The sequence below is a fragment of the Phallusia mammillata genome, chromosome 7, assembly GCF_965637545.1.
Source record: "Phallusia mammillata chromosome 7, kaPhaMamm4.hap1.1, whole genome shotgun sequence".
Lineage (NCBI taxonomy): Eukaryota > Metazoa > Chordata > Ascidiacea > Phlebobranchia > Ascidiidae > Phallusia > Phallusia mammillata.
In genome coordinates, this window is record NC_137258.1 from 24,507,679 (window position 1) to 24,530,963 (window position 23,285).

The following is a 23,285-nucleotide window of genomic DNA, read 5'->3' on the forward strand; positions in this document are numbered from 1 at the left end:
AAAACAGGCTTTGCAAATCTCTAAACTTACATTCTGCCTATCTATAAACAGGAAAGTGTAACAAAATTTCGTCAATTTGGTGTCAAAGATATTTTTGGATCAGAAAAAGTTTGAAACCGCTTCTCTTTGTAATTAAACTCGCGAATTTGTTTCCCAAACCTGTGTCGCAATTTTAATTTCTCCTGGCTTAAAAATAGGTTTCTGCCTAATTTTAGTTTTCGGTTTTTCCATCTTTTCTGAATGTGAATTCGTGGCAGAATTTTGATTAAAAATCCAAAATCATCTAATTTTCTTGAAATGCGGAGTTATTTCGTACGATTTCAAGAACTAAAAATCGAAAGCGGAATTTCCGGATTTTCCGAACACGATTTTCTAAAATTGGTTTTCCTTCAAATTTCCAGGAACATTCCTCAACTTATTTAGGATTTCTTGCTAAATAAAACCGAAAGTGTAAAAACGTTTGCTATTTACGTTTTTGTCTAATTGTTAAACCCTTCATTTTGATTTTGCTTTCGTCATATATACGGATAAGTTAGTTTGCATAGCGCATTCAGAATCGCCAGTCGAGTAATTTAGAATATTTTATTTATAATGTTGTGTCATAAAATTGATTCAGTAAAAATCAGTTTCGTTTGACCAACCCGTCACTACATGGCGTATTACAACAAGCTTTTTAATCGAATAAAATAAAGTCTTAAAACAACAAACATGAGTTAACTTGATCCCAAACCTACCTACCCGAGACATAGTATGTAGATAGAAAATTTTGTGATAGAACATATCCACGGTCCACAGAATACAATAAAGAATTTTTAACCCTTAAAGGTCTACTCGATTTTATTACGTTGAGTCATCTGATTGTAATGCAAAGCGGACGATCAATGGAAACTTTTAAACTTCGTGCAAACCTCAAAACCGCTTTTGGCCTGTTTTTCTACGTTGAGTCATTGTACTCCTTGGTAGTCGGATATTTTTGCAGTTTCCGTGGATTTAGTAACAAGCTCATCCGGCTAACATCAGCCGGAGTCGGCAACAAGATCTGCTTTCTGTCCGAAACCTGTCCAGGCGGCAAGATTTTTTTCGAACGGTTTTGTTTGTCGACGCGCTGCGCTCTATTGTCGACCGGGGTTTTCCCTTATTCTGGGCATATAAATCTCAGTTGTGTTTGTTCAGCGGATTTCAGCGCTTAAAGCGAGCCGAGCTAAAAGCTTGAGATGTGCTGAATGCAGACGGTATGTAGGAGTTTAACCAGACCTACACACTTTGTCACAGTGGTGTGTAAACTAAACCAGCGTTTTCCAACGTAACTTTTGAAAAAAAAACTGATTTTAGTTCTAGCATTCTATGAGTCATTAGATTTATAAAATTTGCATTTATAAATATTTAAGTCAGAAATCGCTTAAAGTATTCAGGTTTGGAATCACAGAGCCCTAAAATTGTGAGAAATCTTGCTGTGAAACCTACAGCGTAACCATGTTGTATAGTCAGATGAAAGTTGCGGCTTAAAAACAGGTTCGCAGTGAAGTTAGGACGGTTGTATTCCTTTACCTGCCTTACGTTTCACTTACTGAAAACCTAGTCTGGTATAGCAATACTTTGCAGCAATTCTACATTTCGCGATACTATATGACGAAACAAGTAGGTTGTAGCAAGGTCTTGTGTAATGACACAATTGCTATTGTCTTGAAATCGGAAGTTGTTGAAACAAGGGGATTGTGTAAAGCAGAATGCAAACAATCAACCGGTATTATACAACTGTTGTTGCAAAACTGTGCATTTTGACTTTTTGTTTGATGTACATACTAAGTTTAGTGGTTTTAAATATGTTTTGAAAATGTTCACTTAACAATTTGACATGAAAAAAAAACATGGAAAAATATGGATTTTTTTACCCTTAGCTACAAATTTTTACTTGCTTCAAATTCTTTTTACGTTGAAAACCGCCGTTTTGGGAATATTGTGTTACAAGTAATTGTAATTTGACTCCAGTTACTTTAATAACGCCGCAATTTGCAATATTTTGCATCGTATGTGATGTTGTTATCACCGAAATTAGTGACATACTTTTAATGCATATATCGTGAAATCCTCTAGTACTCAGGTTTTTAGGTATTGGTTTTCTTAATTAGATGATGTGCAATGACCCGTAACGATAAGTGCAGCGATGCGTATCGTTAATCACGTGGGTTGCTGATTTGCATACAAACCGGGCATTTTCGAACCTTATGTAAATTAACATACGTTTTCGATCGGGTTAATTCGAATAAGGTTCCATATATTTGCATTCAAACGAAACCAAACATACCAAACACTGTTCTATTGTGTGGTGAAGATAAATATAGTCAGTTTAACCACGCAAATTTGCCGCATGCAAAATCTAAAAGCAAAATACGAGAGCTTGTGTAACACTGAGACATGCAACCTGCCAATAGTTGTAAATGCATTTTGGAACGAGTTAACCATGTTCTTTATAGCTTAAAAGCCCTCCTATATACAGCTTGAAAATGACATAAATTATACGTTTACAATGTTTTCATTTTCTCTGCAATAAGGTTTGCTTTATTATTGGGCACATATTTAATATCGGTCAAGTTGTTGCAAAACCAAAGTTTTGTGGAAAACTCCCGATTTTCTAAGCCAATCGCCTTTGCACGGTTAAATGCGCATCGTCGTTACGCCTCACCAGACACAGCACAGGTGCACTAAAGTAACCGGTCGCATCGGGCCACTCGCAAAGGTTACTCGCGGTCAAATTAAGGTACTTTCACTTTTGAATTATTTAAACAAAGAAACCAAGCAAAGCGTCGGTTGTGGTGAAATACTTAGCTTTGCGCAACGCGGCTATGTGGGCGGGAAAATGTTACAAATAAATTTACGAGCAAATCTCATTTGCCAAAGGTGGTTTTGGCCGTTGTTTGTTACTTCGTTGTTTAATTTGACTCATACCTTATGTTGTTGCGAACGACATGGGTAAAAAAACTTGTGGATAATTAAAATTTTCATATTACCTGGTTAAAAGAGTTTTTTTGTTTTAGTTTTGACTGAAACGTTTTTTATTAACGTAAACCGTCCGGGTTGACTGCGCGAAGCTCGTTTGGAAACCAATATGTATTTTTCATCAATAAAACCACTTTTAAACCAAATGTTTTGGCAAAATACTAACTTGTAAGTGTCGCGTAACTTACAATACCATAGAGAGAGAGACAGAAGCTTTCAGACGCTTTTAAATTGTTTTCACCATGGCTACTTGACAACTACTCTTGTTTCGTCATAAAGTGCTTTGACACTCACAGCTGATACCGGTGTAAAAATACCCAGCTACTCAATTTAACCAAACTGCGTTGCTGTGACGACTGTTGCCATAACAATCGCGTTTTGTTTTATTTCGCAACAATAGACGTTTGTGTAAAAATGTTCGAATATTGGCGGTGAATCATTGTCGGGGGTTTCAGGGGATTTTTTTTAAGTTGTTCAAGGAAACCGGCCATTTGCGTAAATTCCCTTTTTCGTATCAGACAAACCCATATAAGATAGTGATTCAGCAATAAAGCTATATTTGAGTTGGACAGCTCCTAAAGCAAACTTTCCTCTCCATTTGAGCTATGACCTCATTCTTAATGATGTCATGTCTGTGGTTATTAATTAAAGTTCCAAAGTGGATCGTGGTTCTTGTGATTATTAACCAGACTACAAATACTGTTGCATCAAATTTATAGAGCTCTACAAGTCGCCTTCATACAACCAGACTACATACAGTAACTGGAAATATCTTAGGGTTAAAATTATATTTTGCGCATTGTAATTTCAGCTCCTATTTTATGCACCGCGTCAGTTTAATGTACACCGAAACTTACAGGAGTTGAAAACCGCTGGTTTCTCGTTGTAACTGATACTGAAGTATATTGCTACAAGCCTCGGGCAGTTACATTCGTTTGTTTGAGAATTTGGTTTTGGCAATTCAAAGACGGATAAAGTTATCAATTAGAGAATAATAAAAAAGTTAAGCTTAAATAATAACAGTATAGCGGTAACACAATGATATCGTTTTTTGCCAAACACGAAGTTGCCTTTGGAGTAAGAAAAGGTATTATTTAGAAGTTACGACAATAGATTTGTCATCCATTAAACAAGCTTAAGCTTAGAATTCAAAAGTTATCGTGCTATGCAACCTTTCCGCTTCTTTTGTTTGTATCGATGCCACTTTGTACTGCCGATGCGTATCGTTGAGTTTTAACTGGAAACAAATAGCCGTGCAACCGCGTGACGTGTATAAACCACCATGAAAGCATGTCAATTATGTTTTTTATTGCATCAGGAGACTTGCCATGGCGACGCGCGAAGCCTTTCGGATCTATATTTGTCACGTGATTTGCGCAATCGCGTTTGTTCCACCACTCGGGGAATTTCCCCTCTTTTCCACCACCGCAGGTTTTGTGCAGGTGGAGGTTTTGTAGCAAGCGGAAACTGAATGGTCTCATGCGTGACTCTAAGTGCTGTGTGTGCAAACGGAAAAGCAACGGGAAGTGATTGTGTCAATCTTACTAACTGCACAATTCACCGGTTCAGTAGTACAACACGACCTGATACGTTTAAGTACAACCTGATCATTGTACTGCATTGTGCGTTTTTATTGGGTCTTTATTGGGAATTTCAGTGATTAAAATCCGTAAAAGTAGAATCACCCAGTCATAGGCGTTCAAAGTAGCCGCTAAAATGCCGCAGTTGTAATGCTGTTGTGTAAAAATATATATCTCAAGAACTTAGACTTGATGTTACTTCTGAAATAAAATCTGTGCGACAGCTGGGCCTCAAAACTGACAACATTTCAATGCACAACAAGGGGTTAAGATTGTTCAACTTCAACTCTGGTTGACTTCAGGTCATCACAACAAACCAATCAATCTACAAAACGCTAATTACTTCCTCTATGCATGAAGCGTGTTTACAAACTGCTCGGGTGGCGTGTTGGCGTTGCAATGTAAGCGTCTGTTGCAAGGCTGAATGCGGTTACTGCTGGTTAAATCAGTTTCGGGTGGATGTGTTGCAGTTGCGTTTGTCAAGCATATGTCGTCTTATCTGTACACTGCTCTATGTGGAGAGGAAACGTCGGTTCAGTAGCAGATCAGTGCAGCAGCGTTACAGTTTGTACAGGTTACTTACATTTGAGCTTATAAAACAGCTTTGAAAATGACAGTTTTCACGTTTTTACTTATTTTCTGTGGCGACGCTTAATGACTATGTTGTAAAAGTTGCATTGTAATGTTATGTGATCCATCTTTAGGCAGATGTAAGAAAGATAATGCACAAAGTATATCTTATGTGGCAAATTTGGCATGAAAGGAAACTTTTGAGCATAGTTTTTAGCATTAAGTTTTTACACTATTATCATGCAGGCCGATTGCGCTTTTCAAATCTTTTAAAATTAACCTAATTTACATCTCCTTTGTTTGCATTCAAATGTGTCTTGGTTGTGGCGTCATAATGCCTATTGTTTAGCTGAAACACCCGATTGTTATGAAGCAGTGAATGACAATAAATGCAGTATAGTGGTTTAATTGCAATTTCCTAACAACCGTGTAGTTATATGTGCAATAATCCTCTTTTGCACGAAGCTAGTGCTGCAAAATTAAGTGTTGCGCCATGCGTTAGCGAATCAAACCTTTTCGCATCATTTAAACTGGGCAAGGTGGTATTCAGCTCAAATACCACGCAAACAATTCCCTCGGAGTTCTACGGTGCTTGCCAGTGGGATTTCCCCAGGTACAAACCGCTCGAAACCTTTTTCTCGACGCGATAAGGTTCAGCTGTTGTTATAGCGCTTGTTGAAAACCGTCGAAGCTTTAAAGGTCGTGTTTGAGCAGCAGGGCATATCTGAGCATATATATATCCAACGGGAGACTCCGTAGTTCGGGTACGAACAGGATTTTGTCGCAGGTAGTGTGTCTTGAAGCGGGTTTTTGAACCAGCTTAGTCAGTCACCCGTCTCGGGTAGATTATGTGTGCTGTTTATTGTTAATGTTGGAAGTTTAGAAACAGCTAACTGACAAAGTTTGGAACACTTGCAACTGCTAAGGACTTTCTGAATCACTAAATCTTCAGTAATGTAAGACAGGGACTATTCAATGCTTTTCACGATGAAAACAACATTAATTTGAAATGTTTAGATTGGGCTTGATTGAGGATTGCTAAACCCTTTGCATTGTGCTATGATTTATACATGAGTGTGTTGATATGAAGAACGCTTCAGGGCGCATTCAAGTAAAAACTTGCGTTCTGCAATGTTGTTTAACATTTTGTATTTATGCTGCAATTGTGTCGATGTAGAAGTTGGTTAAGAACTGTAGTGTGCAGTAACAACGTTTGTCTACCAGTATATCAAAAGATGTTTCTGCCAAATTTATGCAAGGGATATTTCTTACAACCTTTCATTTAATCTTTCACAGACATCGGTTTAGGCTTGGTCTAGGGTAGAAATCATAATAATCACAAACCTTGTTAGCAATGGAGCCCACTAGCGACGAAAACCAGCCGATCCACGTTTCATCAGCAAGTCAAAGTTCCGACTCTTTGGACGAACTCGAAACTTTAGGCAACCACAATCCTTTCAATCCTGACCTTGAAGACCCGGGGGTCTCAACCAGCCAATCACTGACCGACATCGCCCGTCCAAGCACCTCCACACACAATGACGTAACACCTCGTGACGTCACACCACGTGATGACGTCACTGAACGTGTGCGTGACGTAGTTGAGGGTTCGGACGCGGCCCGGGTTTGCGAGGAATTCGCCGAGAAGCTAAAGGGGCTTTACCCCCATTACTTGGGGCAAGTGAAGGGGTCAGGAATGGCCGTACCCCTACTTCTGCACAGCGCGGTGGGTTAACATGGGGGTTTTGTGGGGTTAATGTTGGGTTGGCTTAGAATAGTTTGATTTTGTTCCTGTAGATCTGCGTTTTGTTATCTGTGTTATGTGTGGTTTGAATATTTCTTTCTTCAGGAACCTTATAGCGTTGGTAGCAACATGTTGACTTTGTATCAGTTTCTTTAGTTTTGGTTGCATATTTGCTACCATTGTAGTCTGGTGTGGGAAATCCTTAAGTTAAAAGTTTTAAGTCAAATGGTATAAAACCATCAGACCTGTGAAATATATCCCTTTGGGATAATATGAATGTTAGCAACTATTCGGATTGGTTACATATTAGAAGGGCTAGAAAGTTGAAAAAACTGAATTGCTAACGGTTAATAATGCCTATATTTGTTACTTACTCTTTAATTCTTATCGGTTACATACATAAGTAACTGTTTGTAAATTGTTTAGTAAATTTATTTTTGTTCAAACCCACATTCCAGTTAAATGACTTCGAACATCGTTTTAAATACTTTACATATTTGGCAGAATTCTTTGGGGCGTCTTTGTCTTTCGCCCACTCCAAATTTAAAGTTCAAAGGCTATAAGCTTGCCGGGGAAATATCCCTGGTCTATTGTTATTTCCCGGTACATATGTGACGCATAACGACCTGTGTGATCAACCAGGACTTGACGTGAGAACGTCACATTACAGCAATGCGTGGGAGGGACTGACTGTTACGACATAATCTGTTGGCAAGGTGTTTTTTGTGAATCAAGTAGTCAAAGTCCAATATATTCCAATATCCTGACATTTCCCGGCCGCAATTTCAGGAGTCAATTTCAACGTTTCTTTTAGAATAGCCTGTAGATATTAATTTTGGAAGCACTTCATTATACCAGTTTATAGTCAACGCAAAACCTTGTTTTGTAACAAGTAATATGGTTAAGTGCATGAAACGTGTTAGGACACCTGCATGAGATGTGGTGCATATATCAAGAACGGTGCTAAAGACAAAACTAGGTCTTATAGAAGTCAGCTTAAACATTGGAAGTTTTTCGATTAATTGTGAGGTTTAGTGTTGGTGAACTGGCCCAACCAATTTTGGTCGTTGGCATCACTTACTTGTGGTCAGATGTCTTAAGATTTTGCCAAATACGCTGCGCAGAGAATCATTAGCAAGTTGGGTTATATCAGGTGGACTTGTGTAAGTTTTTCAATAAATCAAGTTTAGAAAAATCTGCTTATTTCAAATAGTATGACTCAGTCAGGTTTTTGTGGGAAGCCTAGGAACTGAAAAAAAAAAACCAATAGAACTTTAACAAGCATCAGAAGCGTCTGTAAAGTCGTTGAATGGTATCGTTCTAAAATTCATCCTGTATTTTGAAAAATGTAGTTGTTTGTTGTTGCGCCATCGATTGCGTAACAATTACATGTTTATGACGACACGTAATTGTTGCCTACGTGTCTGATTCCACAAACTTATGTTTCCTTGTTTTTTCTTCGCAGGCTTTTTGTGATGCTCTGATGAAAGAGAACGAAAAAACAAATACGCATCTTAACGAGATGAGAGAACAAAACGAAGCCTTGAAACGAGAGAACGAGGAGCTCAAGCGCGACACCCAGTGTCAGACACAGATGCAGACAAACGCCCGCACGGGGTCGTCCTCGAGTCCTCCCTCTGGAAGCTCAGATGTTATTTCGAGGTTGCAAGCCAGAGTGAAGAAATTGGAAGGACAACGAACAGAGGTGAGTTTTTATGTTTGTTTGCAGAATAATGGTTCTAAATCCTTAACTATTTGTGCCCATCTAAAACACTTAAACAGAAACGAAGACGATCAGCGTCAGTGTAATATTTCGTATTTGAAACAGAAATATTAATTTGGCTTATTTAAATGACATCGTCTTATTCAAATAGAATCAAAACTATCGTCGGTCAAACTTGCATAGGATGATTTCTATAGTCTGTTACGACATTTCCACTTACCATCTGTGTCAACACATGAGTTTACGAAAGCTGTTTAAAACCTATTAGACTGGACGTTACCTTTTTACCGTCCTAAATGGTTTACGCTTTTTAATTCCGAGGACGGAATACTTGTGCTGCAAACATTATAATGTTACTGCTGATTTAAACATAGACTCTGTTTTTTTGACACGGAAAGCCTTTTAGCTCTATCCACCCTGGCAGACTTTTTACTTAAGCTGTATCCGCCCTACACAGGATTTAAACCAACAACCTCTAAACTTTGATTTCAGATTCTCCGTGTAAATCGTCAGTGGGATGCTCAGTACCGCCGCTTGAAGCAGGAGTTCGACACCCGTTCAGCTCAACACGAACACGACGAAACTTCTAGAACGCAAGTTAAGTTCCAGGCAGAAACCCCATCTACTTCTGCTTCTGCATCTGCCGGTGCGACCAAGCAAAGATACGAGGAAAAACGAAAACGGGATATCGACGTTATGCTGATGAGCGCTAAGAAAGAAATTCGAAATCTAATGGTGAGAAAGTAGTTGTTTTGCTAATGCCGTAATTTTGGTTTGTTGAAGCAGGCTTAATTCCGTGGGTTTTCGCCAGAATAGTCCAGTTTCAAACCGGTTTAAATCGGATTTAAAAATCGAAAATGTTGTCCCGATCAAGCCTGCTGTTTTGATGTGTGTAGTAGGGATGTTTAAAGTAAAACAACTGGGTATTCTAGAATAAATATTTTGAACTAAGAGTATCGAATCCAGTTCATTTATCATTTTCGGCAGTGTAATCAATTTGTAGCTTAACATCCACTGCCCTTTAACAAGTTGTTAAACTTGCATTTTCTTCATATATTTACACTTTCGAAACAACATTTCTGATGATAAATTTATCAAGCACTTTTTCGTGGCTTGTTTTTACAATTTTATCTTTTTTCCCCTTCAGCAAGAGAAAGCCGCCATCGCACGAAACTTCGCGAACGCCCATTCCCAGAGTCAGACTTTGAAACGGGAATTGTCGCAACTTAAGGAAGTCAATCGGAAGTTGGAAACGGATAAAAGTTGCATGGAAGCTGAAAACCAGAGACTTAACCTGGCCCTGGAAGCTGCGTACAGGTGAGCAATGCTCTTCACACTCCCGCGCCGCTTTCGAACCCTCAAGTACGTCACACACACGTTTGGTGACGTCATCGCGAGGTGGTACGTCATGAGGTGTGACGTCACTGGGAAGGGCGATGTCGGTTAGAGATACTGAAAGTTGATCGATTTGACAAAGTAACCTAAGAAATGTGGAAGATATTTGTATTACTTTAAATGGTTGAGCTACTAACATTAGAACTTCACAGTTTGCTAAATACCGATAGATGGCGCAAAGGGCACAGTTATTTAGATTAACAGTAGCACAGGGAACTAGATTTTGGTTAAAAACTAACTTTTTAACTTGGTTTCAATGTTAGTTTTATTATTATGAAACCTCCAACCCTAAAAACCCTAACGGTCTGTAATTGCTCAGAATTCACCCATCATTAGCCGTTAAGAACGGTATTTTGAAGTTATGTAAACAAGGAGTTGTATTTTCGCATTCGCAGCATCCACCACCAACGTTCATCACTTCCCTCCGACGCCGTGCTGCTATCTAACGGTGAGTCGAACCGACGCAACGCGCTACTAGATGGCGCTAGATACAACATGTTGAGCTCTTCCCCGGAGGAAGGATCACCGAATGCGAGTGGTGGTGAAAGAAGTCCTCCTCCTCACACGGCTGCTGATGCGGGAGCGATGGATGATCTCCGGACACAAATTGAAGTCCTCCAAGAGCAGGTTCGATACTGATGTTCATTTTTTCGCATCTTCAATTTTGTTAATTCATCTAAAGTCTAAATGCTGAGACATGAGATTTGATAAGCTGTTAAGTTGGTTGTTTAAGATTCAGATTTGTTATTAATTATGGCCGCTTTGATTTACAATTTGGTGCACTATTTCTGTTTTACTGTGAACATCATTCCACGCACAAATACATGAAACCCTCATTTACGATAAACCCCGGATTCTGTTAATTCGGATCTTCGCCTAATTCGGGCAATTAAATGTGACGAGACTTGAACTAATTGACAACGGTTAATCCTGACAATTTTTTGGGTCCAAACTGGTCCGAATTAACCGAGTTTTCTTGTATTTTCTTGATATTAGATTTTTATAGGTGTAGTTTTTATGACTTTTACGAAACGCGTCTTAAACTTCTTTAATTCTGATCTACAGGTGAAGATTTATCGGGAGGATTTCGAGACTGAGCGTAGAGACCGTGAGAAGAGCCAGGGAGACAAGCAGAGGTTGGATGATCAGCTGACAAGAGCTAAACACGAAGTCCAAGCTCTCACTCAGCAAGTGCGAACTCATGAGTACGACTTCCAACAGGAGAGACGAGATAAGGAAAGGCTGAAGAGGCAACTTCAGATGGTAAGTTGGGTTTGGTGAAATACAACATAGCGACACAATAGCACTGGAATTATCACAAATGTCGGAAATAGCTGCGCAAAGTTAAAACGTTATTCAGCGCAAAAATTGTTGGTACGATTGCTAAAATACGTTTTTCTCCATTTGACCATGATGTAATCAACAAAGTAATTTAATTAATGCACCTAGACTTTGCCGAAATTAAATGTCCCGTGCAATTCCTTTGTTGCGTTTTGGTTAATCCGTTCCATCAGAGCACCAACCGTTCTATTATTTCCTTAGCTCCAGAATCGCGACCACGGACAAACCGGCGCCCCGCCGTCATCACGCAACCGTGACCGTTACCATGGAGACGCAAATCTCTTTGTTGCGTCACGCACACCTCACGACCCTCCCGCATATTACGCACACAGGTATTATTTGTAACAATGCTCAATATGACGCCATAGCTTTGTTTTCTAATCCTTTGTGGCTTCACATTGAAACGTCTGTTATAATTTTTGTGTTTTTTTAAAGCAGATTTACGGGAAATGACGAAACTGCTAATCCGTACCAGCACAGGACGTCGAATAGCAGAAGAAGAACCCGACAGGTGAGAAGTGGGTGCTTGGGGTACAGGGTGGGGTTGGTTTGGGGGTTAAGAGTACTTCTGGGGCTTTACACAATGTTGAAATTTGAATGAGTGAGAAAGCATAGATTTTTTGGACACAAGTTATGGTTTCAAACGTTCCTTATAGCACTTTACAAGTCAGTTCCTGTACCAGGACGTATTCTTTTTTCGAAAAGTTTTGACAAGCGCTTACTATCAAATAATCCTTATCTCGTTATTCATATTTTTTCATATTTCCCTTCCAGCCCGCACCAGCTCGCCAGGATTGGAGAGACGACAACCTCGACATTGAACGACTCCTCTCATATCAACCGGATGTCGCCCACGATCAGCCCAACGCGCTGTAGCGACACCTCGCGGCGCTTCGGGTACTTAGCTGGTTGATGACGTCAACAATCCTATTTATGACGTTGCGGGTTGTCATGGCGACCTGACGAAAGAGCGAACGACGCAAGTGAGATTCTCTGATTGTCACGAACAAGGAAGATTATGACGTCAGTGTGGCATGAGAATCACGAGAAAAGAACATCCCGGACTCTACCTGGAAGTTGTACAGGGACGAAAAGTGCTGACGCATCACGTTAGACGTGACGAATCACAATTTGTTTGATCGATTTTGAATTTTTTCATCGCCGCAAAAACTAACCACATTTTAATTCTAATCACAAAATCAGTATGACGTCAGTTGAGGCAAATTTCGTCGGCGAAAGATTGTGAAGAAAGATTCTCTCGTCTCTGAAGCAAAGTAGATGGTAGATTCGCATAGAAATCATATAACGCTGTGTAATCCGTACCACTAGAGGCACCGTTTCATTTCTGACAAGCTTTCATTTGCGATGAAGCTAAAATCAAATCATAGCAAATCTCTCGACACTTTGGACGTGGACGTTTCATCACAACAGTGTTTCCAATCCGTTTTTCTGTCATGTTTCGGTTTGGGAAACACTGTTCTGGCAACGGTGTTGGTTGCGTTTCGATTTTGTTGCTTTTCTGATTTTTTTTCTGCACAAAACCTCATTTAAATGTTGAATTGTTTTTGTGCCGCCCAACTGCTGGTGACTTGTTCATGTTTTACAAATGTAAATTATTTGAACACAACAAATTGATGTTGTTGGCTAATGTGTTGTCTTGTAGTTTGTTTAGCAAAGAATTCAGAGTTGGGTAATTTGTACCCAGAAGAAAACAGAACCAGATATACTATCAAATTCAGATGCCACAAGACTGAAAAAAATGATTTATTTCAAACCAAAGGGTGCGAGTTGCATTTAACAGCATTACGCCAACACGCTTTTACCGAGAAAACACACGATTTACCTTAAAAGCACAGTATGTTATGACCCCAAACTTCAAATAGCACCAGTTGAATGTTGTTTGCAAGTTGTATTTAGAAACAAACAATAGTAGTCAGTACGGGTAAAAAAGTATTTGCACAAGTTAATAAAACATCTATAAGTTGAAGGCAAGACCACAAGCTTGCTATAGTAACGCTTCTAAAAATTGCATTTTGCTTGTTAAAACAAATGAAAACTGTAAACAATTATTGCAGCGTTATAATAATATATTTCTTCAAGAAAGAAAGTTTTAATTGGGATAAACAGTTTTAAATTAGCTCAACTTTGTTTTTATCATTTCCGTAAAAAAAATAATTTGCGACACGTTGCCAAATAATATGCTTGATCGATTTCGTTACGTCACGACCAATCAGATTTCGAGCGCCTCCCGCACCAAACTCGAACCTCACCTTGCAAAGTCATTTGCTTGTGAAGTTGGTGGCGTGCCGAGGTGGATGGCTGGAGGTGTTACAAGGTGAATTGCTTTTGTTTCTTACTTATTATGAAAGTTTTGTTACTTATTGCTTCACATAACCAAGTATAAACGTGTGCTACAAGGTAAAACACTTTTTTAAACTCTGTTGTGGAAGTTAATTGTGCTATCGCTGCACATGGCTATACATATTATTTGTCTATAGTTTAGTACAGGTAGCATTTTAACCTTGTTTGCGCAAGTCCAAGTTTAAATGTTTCCAGTTAGTTGTTATTCATAACCCATCATTGTAACTTATTGTTTTGTCCGCTTATAAAGCAACAAGTTTAAGTACCTTAATGTTAAATATTTTCCACTGCCAAGTCTAAGTAAAGTCATCTTCATGCGTTTAATATCTAAGTTTGTGTTGCACAGATTTGCATTCATTCTTAAACTGACTTTTAAAACCAAGTCACTAAGGCGTTTACTCCAGAAGCCAACTTAACCGAAGCGCGCGTAGTGCGTCTGTGACGTAACAAACCGGCGCTTTTCTAGATCGGGGTTTTTTGCCTGTAGAAATGGGCTTCGTTGGCAGAGCAATCCCTTGCAGCTAAACTAGCAGTTAACCCTAATACATAGTTTTATTTCTATTTTATTATGTTTTATAACCTACTTATTTTGCAGGTTCGAATCTTTTCGTCAGCTCTACAATCTCGTTCACCTCATTCTTCATCCATCAACCAACATCTTTCAACTTCATATATTTATTTGTACGTAAAAATAGGAGTCTGTCGTGGGTCAACCGGGATTGCGGAACTGTTAGGCCTAACTTAGGCTAACTGGCGCTAGGGTGAGTGACCTATTCTTTGCCGAGGTTGACTCGTGAAGGAAGTCTTCCTCGGTGGTCAAAGAATGGTCCAAGTCTGCAGGAGTGCTACTATGTCAGCAAGTTGGCGCTAGGGCTACAAATAGAGTCGCACTCGTTAACTAAGGGTAGGGTATAGTTAACATAGGTGGGGTACGTTTGGGATTGGCGCGCCATGTAGGGCCTTAGTTTAGATCGATTTCTAGTTAGGTGTGGCGCGCTACTAAATGGCTTTAGCTAAAATAAGGTGCGCATAGAAACACGGTCTTGGCATGGCCTCCACCGCATGCGCCGGCCGCGGTGCAGGCGGGACAGAGTACCGGACAACGCTATTTCCAATGAAGGTCCAGGCTCGTGGACCAGAGGAGAACGGCTTTGCATTTCGCCAGAAAAGTCCCGTGAGCCACCCCGTAGGGCGCAAACTGTTGTTAACTTTTTTCCCCAGCCCAGCGGTTGCGTAATTCATTTGGGTCCTTGCGGGGGGACTCGAAGGGCAAGGGCAGTGACGCGATACTGTTAAATTATACGCTGTAAATGTCACTGTTCCTTTTAAACTAACGTTGCGCCTATCCTAACTGTAATTATAGGGATGTTGTGGATTTTGTTTTCGGGTTTTGACCAGCTTGTATCATCTATGCTTGTGTATCCGTTTCTAAGTTTTCTTCACTAAGAAGAGACTGCGAATTGGATATCAAGCATGTGATGTTAATGGCCTCGATATTTGGGGTAAAATCGTTATTATGTAAAATGCAGCTAATTGAATGCCCCAATTCCCTGTTTTGCTGGTCAAGCTCATTTTTTATTCGTGGATTTAGGCTAACTTAACTAGCTATTAGTTTCAGTTTCGTTTTCCTGCTTGACCCGGCCACCCAGTCATAATGGGGCAGTGGCATTTTGGGTGGTTGAAAACACGACAGACTCACTTTCTACTTTTCTAGGCTAATTTGCGACGGTTGTATTCAGGGCAGTTAGTTGAGGCAAGCTTGTGTACTTTTACGTCTGCGGCGCAGGGACGATGGCGGTTCCAACGTTTTTTCAGATACAGTTCTTGCAACCGAAGCAGACAAATAACCGATACGAGTACGATTTGATACCAAGTCCTATTAATTAAACATCAATTTAATAAATTTTTACACTTACTGATCGAAGTTTGATTTAGACTTTTCGTTTTCCCTCTTTCATCAACAAAAATGTGTGCGAGTCCACTTTTTCTATCCTTAATTTCTGTTTAAGCAGACCAGTTCTTGGGGGGTGTTGTGCCTTTTTACATCAGCCGACAGGTTCTTTTTATTCTATTGTTATTGTATGCTTGTTTATTTCTCGTCGCTCTAACCATGCGAACCGCCATCGTCAAGTATTAGTTAGAATGAGGCTATTATCGAATGAAGTTTCATTTTTCTGCTGTAAGATTTTTAGGTAAGTCTGTTGTTTATTATCACAAATTATGCGAAATCTTAACGTTATATTTTGTTTTTACAGGTTGCCTCTCAAGTCTTTGTATTTATTCTTTGTTTTCTTATTTGGAAAAACAATTTGAATATTTCTTTATTGCAAAACAGTCTTGCAGGTAATTTTTATGATTTTCAACTTAAATCTCTAAACTTGCTTTGTTTTTTCTTGCAGGTGTTTTTTCACAGGTCTTTCATTTATTTAATCATAAATGTATTTTAGTTATTCAACCGTTTTCTGCAGGTTTTAACTTTTGTTTTTGTTTTTACAGGTTTGGTAAAATTGCTTAATGTTGAAGCGTTAACATTTCAGGTCTATTAGGGTTTTTATTTAATGTTTTTAATGCTTTCTTGTTTTGCAGGAATTAGAAAATGTTTTACCTAAGTTTTGTTTCTCTGTTTAGGATTTTTTGTTCTGATTTCTGTTTTTATTTTCTTTACAGGTTGTAGGATATTTTGATTGCAATTGCTTACTTTAATAATATTTTGAAATATGTTTGCAGGATTTACTGTTTTGTTTTTACAGATTTAGGGGTCTGAATAGCAATTACTTTTGTATTGTAATGCAGGTGTTAACTTTTGTTTGTTTTAATGCTTTTAAATTTGTTCGTTTTTGTTTTACAGAAATTAGGGAGAAATCAGATGTAATGCATTGTTGATGTTAGATTTTAAGTAATCAAGTTTCGGTTCTGAAGGGTTTTAAACAAATTTTGTTTTCCTTTTCAGACTAACTCGCAGGTTTAGGTTTTGCCTTTAAAATTAAGGAGGTAGTTCTACAGGTGAATATAAGGTAGCCGTTGGACAAAGACCACTACTATTCGTATAGTTATATTTTTTTATTTGTTTTAACTTTTTTAGCAAATTGATTTATAGCTTTTGTTGATCTTTTGTTTTCAAAAAACTTGTTTCTAATGTTTGTTTTTCAGAAGCTAGCGGTGATTGCCATACCATGTGACGTCATGTCTCATATTTGGATGCCACCTCATTAAAACCTTTGTATTTTGGATGTTTCAACTGATCATCTTTACTCTAAATCTAGGAGATGCATGAACTAATCTCTCGATGGAATTAACATCGCTACCGTCATTGCAAGGTGATTTGTGTGATTACATGTTTAGAAAAGTGTTACTTATTATGTCCATAAGTAAAGTACTATCGTTCATTGACTGTTGCTTGATTTTAGGTCTTGCAACACTCCTGTGCAGCACAACACGCCGACCAAACACCTGCACATCTTTCAAGGTAAATACTTTTATTTGTTTGGAAGCTTGTGTTCGTCAAACTGACAAGGCTAATTGTTCTCTCACACTTTGTATTTGTAAATCGATCAGAACTGACCCAGTGACTAAAAAACACATCAAACAAAACCGCTCTCTAACATTTCACAGGCGTAGACCTCTAGCTTGAAGTTTTAGCTGCGTGTTAATGTAAAAAACACAAATCATCCAAAACTTACGCATTAACGTGTCACTTTATCGACGCAAGGTACATAGGGCTAGAGTAGAACTGTTGTGTCCACTGCCTAGATTATTTGGCCTACGTGGAATAATTTGTAACGGTTACCTTCTTTGTGTTTTGTGAATTAACTGTTTATATTTGTGGTGTAGATCAGCCAGCAACCAACTCTCAATTCAACGGAGAAATCGCATCTCCAATGACTGACTAGCTCCAAGCCAACTTTTCTTGAATGAAGTTCGGTTTCAAAATTCTGCTGAACGTCATTGCTACAAGGACACGTGACTTTATGCTCGACTGCTCCTTACGCAGCGTGGTATGAAGAACTATTGACAGCAATCGCACAGTAGACGTGTGTTCTCATACAAATACCACAAGCTGAGCTAGTTGCACTAAAGTTGGTTGCTTACACACTATTTGTTTAAACTACAGATTGTTTACAAACATTATTTTGTGTTTGTTAAGAAAAACGCAAAGGGTTTTGGAAACCAATGAACTAGGCTGTTTGAATATCATTCCTATTGTTTGTTTCTTGGTATTTAAGTTTTTCTTTTTGCTTTTTTTATTTCGCATCTGTGTCTATTTTTATTTTATTTAAACTTAAACACTGATGGATCAAACGTAATCAACGTAATCGTACCGCTGGCCGAACCTTTATATTTGACACAAGTTTTCTTTGCTTTGTTGCGTAACGAACACTCTTGTTGAGATTTAAAAGCTACCAGTAAAATTCGCGAAGCGTTTCGAACCACATTAACGTCTCATCTTACGGCACTACGTGTATTTAAGGGCCACATGTTGCACTCCCCTGGTCTTAACGTTCCGTAACTTTCTTCCCCCAAAACTGTCTCGTTGCTTTAACAATGTGTTGTGTTATGAATTCTCATGTAAAATGGGCTTAATAGTAAAATCCGACTGCAATTGTTGGAAATGTAAAATGTGCAGGAGTACTTACATTAAACCGGTTACAAATTACGACAACTGATAATGTGGAGAAATTTTATCATTTCCTTCCACGTTTTATCGATCATGAATCTCTGTTTGCTTTACAATCACTTACTTATGTTCCCCAATAATCTTTAAAATCAATTAGGAGCAATTATGTATCGTTGTATTGTTTAATTGTTATAGTTTTTTCCTTTATTGTTTTCATTCATTTCCATTTGCATTGTTTCAACTACATGTAATGTTATTTTTTTTCAACTACATGTAATGTTATTTTATTGTGGATTATTGCTTTTCCTGCGTTCATATGTTCGCCTCTCTTGTGTCATTTACTACTTCACGCCTCATTGCTTCTGTAGATACCCGGATGTCCCATTTGTCGTCACGTGATTGGTGAATATGTGTTTGCTAGAAGCAAGGTCAATCTTTCGCTGGGCCTCCTGTGTGTTGTGTCGTGTGTCACTGAACGTGGATTTTACTTCGCTTTTAGTGGAATAGTATTAAATTGAAGTGCTTTATGTGGTGTATTCATTTTTGTACAAACAAGGCGCCCATTATAGTGAAAGAGCTTGTGGTGTTTACTGCGCTTTAGCAACTTTTTTTCCTCCGGACCCTTTTTAAAACTGAAATTTTATCGCCAACCGACCTTTAAAAACCTACAAATATTTAGCAATGAAAACGCCTAAATTAGTTTATAATCCCCGGGATACATTGGCAATATGTTTTGAAGCGATTAACCTAAAAAAGTATACGGCCCGGTCATGGGCGCCGGCAGAAAATTTTGCAAGAGGGGGCAAATTTTGGCTGATACTTTACCGCAGGGATAGGCAACCTTTTTAGTACTGCGGACCGTTTTTGAAACTAAAATTTTTATCGCGGACCGGTCTTCAAAAAAGTACAAATATTTAGCAATAAAAACGCTTAAATTATTCATCATCCCCGGGGTACATGGGCCAAACGTTTTATAACATCTAACCTAAAAATTCATACGGCCCGGTAACGCAACCCTCGCGGACCGGCGGTTGCCGACCACTGCTTTACCGCATCCAGAATTTGTTACATATGAAGCCATAAATCGTGTACTTCACAATTGAGTTGCCTAAAAGTTAAAGTATTGAACGATGTCACAAATCCCCACGCTGCCAATTTAATTAGGTTTGCTGCTAAATATGTTAAATTGAGGTACACTGAAATTCCAAGGGGGGGCAAGTGCCCCCTCTTGCCCATACGTGGCGGCGGCCATGGGCCCGGTAATGAACGCTTTGCGGCCCGGCGGTTGCCGACCACTGGGTTAAAACAATGAATGCAATTGTGAACAACGGTAAATTTTGAACATTAACATGAATGGTATTACAGATACAGTTTCATATTTCCGCCTTCTAGTTTCGCTTATCGTGTATATAAAACATACGGCCATAATCCCGTCTGGAATTATATGCGTGCGTATGTGTGCATAGTTTTCGAACAGAAAACTTCATTCTCGCCTTATAACTTTATTATACTGTTGTCGGCAGAGGTATGCAGTCATCAGGTGGTATACACTGTTTTCAAATAAAGTTTGGCCTTAAATTATCTCAATGCAATGTTTAGCGAGCGATTTAATTTTTTGATGTGCTCGAAGCTTTTTTTGAAATCCATCAACAATGCGACTAAAACGATTCGCAAATTTGGGGTGTTAAGTTAATCTCATTTAGGCGTGTTTGGTCTGCAACGATTTTAAGCCAATTATCTTGTTTTGTGTAAACGTGCGGCTTACGCTCCAATCACGTTCTTACTCGTGGTAAAGGTTGCGTGTTGCGCACTTCTAGTTTACGGCAAATGACATCAGAAACTTAGATCGAAATGTGTAAAGTGGTATGGCGGCTTATCGTGATTTTGCATTGCAAATGGCTTTAGGAGGGATTTGCCATTTTTGGCATTAATTTCGTTGAGCTGTATTCCGATGTACTAAACACGCTGCAAGAGGAAATGGTGGAAACATAGGCTATACATATGATCAGTTTATCGATCCCGGTTGGCTAACACAAAATTAGTAAGCGATTAGTCGAAATTAGGAAGCAATTGGTCGACAGGAAACGGTTTTTTTTTAATGTAAATTGTTTTACCGATTGGACATATTTCATCGTTCTAGCTTGCGTGTATAAAAAAGCTACACCAAGCCAGTTAAGCAAGTACCAGGAGTCGAAGAAAAAGAAGGAAATTATGTGGTTATTTTAAACTATCATATAGATAAATATTTGAGCTGTTTTTCTTTTTGGCCAGATTGTTACACTAATTTTTTGGCCAGATTTTTACACACATTATTAACCTGATAAAGGCGTCTTGTATAGGACGTCGAAACGTCGATTGTTTACAATAAAACTGCTGGATGAGCAATAATTGGTTATACATTATGCCTGGCAGCAATAGCCTATTTCATTCTCTTTTCAGATTCCTCTACCCATCCCCATAATCGTTTCCATATTTTCAGCATATTGCGCGTTGGCTCCCCTCATCGACAATTCCAGTTTTGTCTATTTCTACGCCATCGGACTTTTTGTACTGGCCACAGTTATCTAGTTTGTTTTCGTTGTGAAAAGTATGAAAGTCCCAGGAGAGACTGCGTCCAATAGATTTGTGCAGAAGTTGCTGATGGTAGCAGAAACGGAATGGGATGGTTTTGAATATGAAACCTAAAATTTGATAGCAAAGTTGTTCATATATAGCTACTTTTTTTAACATTTTGTTTAATGTTTGTTTCTGAACTGCTTTTGAATGGTTGATACATAGCAGGTTTTTAGGGTTTCGTTCTCACTTGAAGTGTAAGTTGGCGTCAAAATACGGTATATGTTATCAACACGATCATTTTATCCCGTGCATAAGATATATCTTTCCATGTAAATGTCACTTATCCAGTATGTTTAGTAAATGTTCAGTTTAAGTAAAGTTGTGTTTGTCATCGTCGTGTATTGTCCGTTTCCGAAAGGCCAATAATATTGCTTTGGCTGCCTTTTTCATTTGTATTTTTACTCAGAAATGCTAATTGGATGGTTTGCAATATAGCCTTATCGCTCTCACACAACGAGCGGTTTTTCAGACTATGGATTGTTTTGTTTGGTTCTGCACATTTGGCGTTTTTGAAAATTCTAATAAGAAACAGGCAAGCCAATGTACTTCAGAAAAATAAGAAGTTTCGACAGTTAAAAATGATAAAAGAGTTCTCGAAAAGTTTTTGTCGAAAAGTTATGTTTTGCAGAAATATATGGCGAGTCTGTTTCTTGCTCATAAGGTGCTATTGTTACATTACATGGAAGATGATGTTGCTAAATTTGTTTCAATTATTTTCGGAAAGCGGCAGGGCAGCGGCTAAAAGTTTTTTTTGCAGGTAAATCTTGTACATGAAAGAATGGATGAAAAAACATTTGAAATCTTACAGAGTCAAAAAGTAGGCTATTCGTTTATCTGTAGTAATTAAAAAACTAGCATTGCGCTGTATGCACCGATAGCACTATGGTCGAAGACAAAAATGAAAGTAAAGTTGCTGAATTGAAATTGAAAAAGCGGATTGGTCTTTGGGGGGCGGTTGCTTTGCAAGTTAGCAACCTTGTGGGATCAGGGATATTTATCTCCCCAAGCGGAATTTTACGTACCGTTCATGGAAGTTTAGGAATCAGTATGATAATCTGGATCGGATGTGGCGTCATCGCTATGATGTCATCACTCTTACTGTGAACTTGCAACGACCTTCGGTGCTTCGGGTGGTGACTATGTTAACTATAAGTTGGCTTACGGGCCTTTAATTGCTTTCGGGCTGGTTTGTACCAATACAATTTGGCACCCTGCCAATGGTGCTACTTTGCAGACTTTTGCACGCTATCTGCTAATTCCGTTTTTCGGTGAAGGTTGTCATCCGCCAGAGGGAGCTATTAAGCTAATCGCCATCTTGGCTTTATCCGTTCTTATCTATCTCAACCACCGAAGTGTCACAACAAGCGTCTATTTTGAGATTTTCTTTACCTCTGCGAAGTTTCTTGCCCTGGCGATCATCGCTACGGTTGGGATTGTTCATCTGGTCAAAGGACGTCCTGCTGGGGTTCACAACTTTCAACACGCCTTCGATGAAGAAGAATTATCCAGGATCACATTCACGGACATTGCTCGGGCTTTTCACGCCGGTTTATTTCCTTTTAGCGGCTGGATTATGCTGAACAATGTTACAGAGGAAATTCATAATATGAAAAGAAACTTCCCGCTTGCTGCTATCATTTCCATGGGTCTTGTTACTATAATTTACTTGTTCGTGAATATCGGATACTTTTCAGGTAACTCTTGGAAAAAATATAAATTCGTAACAATAGCTAATTCGTTTTCTGGTAAAGGTGCGTTGTCTCTGAACTCATGTTGTTCCGTAACATCTGAAATGTCTCGTAATTACAGTTCACCTTTTCTAGGCTACAGTATATATGTAGTAACGTCAATATGTTCTCAACAAGCTATTTAATTGACAACACTAACTAACAGCTTGTGTATTTAGTCCTTAGTGTGTCTGACATTCTATCGTCGAAAGCAGTAGGTGTCGAATTTTCCCAAGTGCTCGGACCAATGGCATGGGTGATACCCGTCTCCGTTTGTATTTCGACGATTGGAAACCAAAACGCATCTTATCTCCAGGCCGCCAGAGTTCCTTTCGTTGCGGCAAGAGCCGGTCATTTACCTAAGGCAAGTATTTCTTTAAATTTGATTGAGCTCACTTCGCATGGTAAAGAACACATAGCTACACTATTGCACTAAAGCAATTATCAAACCGGAAATAGCTGCTCACAGCGTTAAATGGAAAAACAGTGAAGCCACGATTGGTGGATCATGATTGAACGTGCTGCAGTTACACCCTATTATAATTAATTAGAAGACGAGTTGGTGGGAAACGTCCTTTTAACTACCTACTGTTAAAAAGTCCATCTGCAAGGTGCG

General features: G+C 38.8%; 2 protein-coding genes and 1 long non-coding RNA gene across 7 annotated transcripts in view; all 3 read left to right on the forward strand.

Moving 5' to 3' along the window:
• The window catches only part of LOC145238145 (uncharacterized), a 45,677-nt gene extending 32,679 nt beyond the window's left edge, over nucleotides 1-12,998 (forward strand). For 3 of the 4 annotated variants that reach the window (XM_080101220.1, XM_080101221.1, XM_080101222.1), the window contains exons 9-16: nucleotides 8,357-8,596; nucleotides 9,107-9,349; nucleotides 9,762-9,931; nucleotides 10,405-10,636; nucleotides 11,075-11,272; nucleotides 11,552-11,682; nucleotides 11,786-11,861; nucleotides 12,125-12,998. In XM_080101220.1, coding sequence (XP_079957346.1) covers nucleotides 8,357-8,596; nucleotides 9,107-9,349; nucleotides 9,762-9,931; nucleotides 10,405-10,636; nucleotides 11,075-11,272; nucleotides 11,552-11,682; nucleotides 11,786-11,861; nucleotides 12,125-12,226 — 1,392 coding nt within the window. In that variant the 3' untranslated portion in view covers nucleotides 12,227-12,998. The remainder of the gene's footprint in view (nucleotides 1-8,356; nucleotides 8,597-9,106; nucleotides 9,350-9,761; nucleotides 9,932-10,404; nucleotides 10,637-11,074; nucleotides 11,273-11,551; nucleotides 11,683-11,785; nucleotides 11,862-12,124) is intronic. The other variant, XM_080101223.1, reaches the window with a different exon arrangement.
• Nucleotides 12,999-16,553: 3,555 nt separating this feature from the next.
• Nucleotides 16,554-18,900, forward strand: LOC145238492 (uncharacterized). Of its 2 annotated transcripts, none has more exons than XR_013862127.1 (4): nucleotides 16,554-16,725; nucleotides 16,862-17,028; nucleotides 17,119-17,177; nucleotides 17,543-18,900. It is a non-coding gene; the product is annotated as an uncharacterized LOC145238492 (long non-coding RNA). The 2 variants fall into 2 exon arrangements; XR_013862128.1 differs by having other exon boundaries at nucleotides 16,554-16,714.
• Nucleotides 18,901-21,824: 2,924 nt separating this feature from the next.
• Nucleotides 21,825-23,181, forward strand: LOC145239106 (Y+L amino acid transporter 1-like). The gene is made up of 4 exons (XM_080102389.1): nucleotides 21,825-21,987; nucleotides 22,217-22,636; nucleotides 22,849-23,037; nucleotides 23,108-23,181. The coding sequence occupies exons 1-4, from the start codon at nucleotides 21,825-21,827 to the stop codon at nucleotides 23,179-23,181; spliced, it is 846 nt and encodes a 281-aa protein (XP_079958515.1).
• The last annotated feature ends 104 nt before the right edge of the window (nucleotides 23,182-23,285 follow it).

What these genes read in the sequence shown, in the direction of transcription:
- LOC145239106 (XM_080102389.1), top strand. Translation starts at nt 21,825, where the DNA reads ATGGTCGAAGACAAAAATGAAAGTAAAGTTGCTGAATTGAAATTGAAA. An exon ending in GAATATCGGATACTTTTCAG is followed by an intron (nt 22,637 to 22,848) that starts GTAACTCTTGGA and finishes TTGTGTATTTAG; the next exon opens with TCCTTAGTGTGTCTGACATT. An exon ending in CGGTCATTTACCTAAGGCAA is followed by an intron (nt 23,038 to 23,107) that starts GTATTTCTTTAA and finishes ATTGCACTAAAG; the next exon opens with CAATTATCAAACCGGAAATA.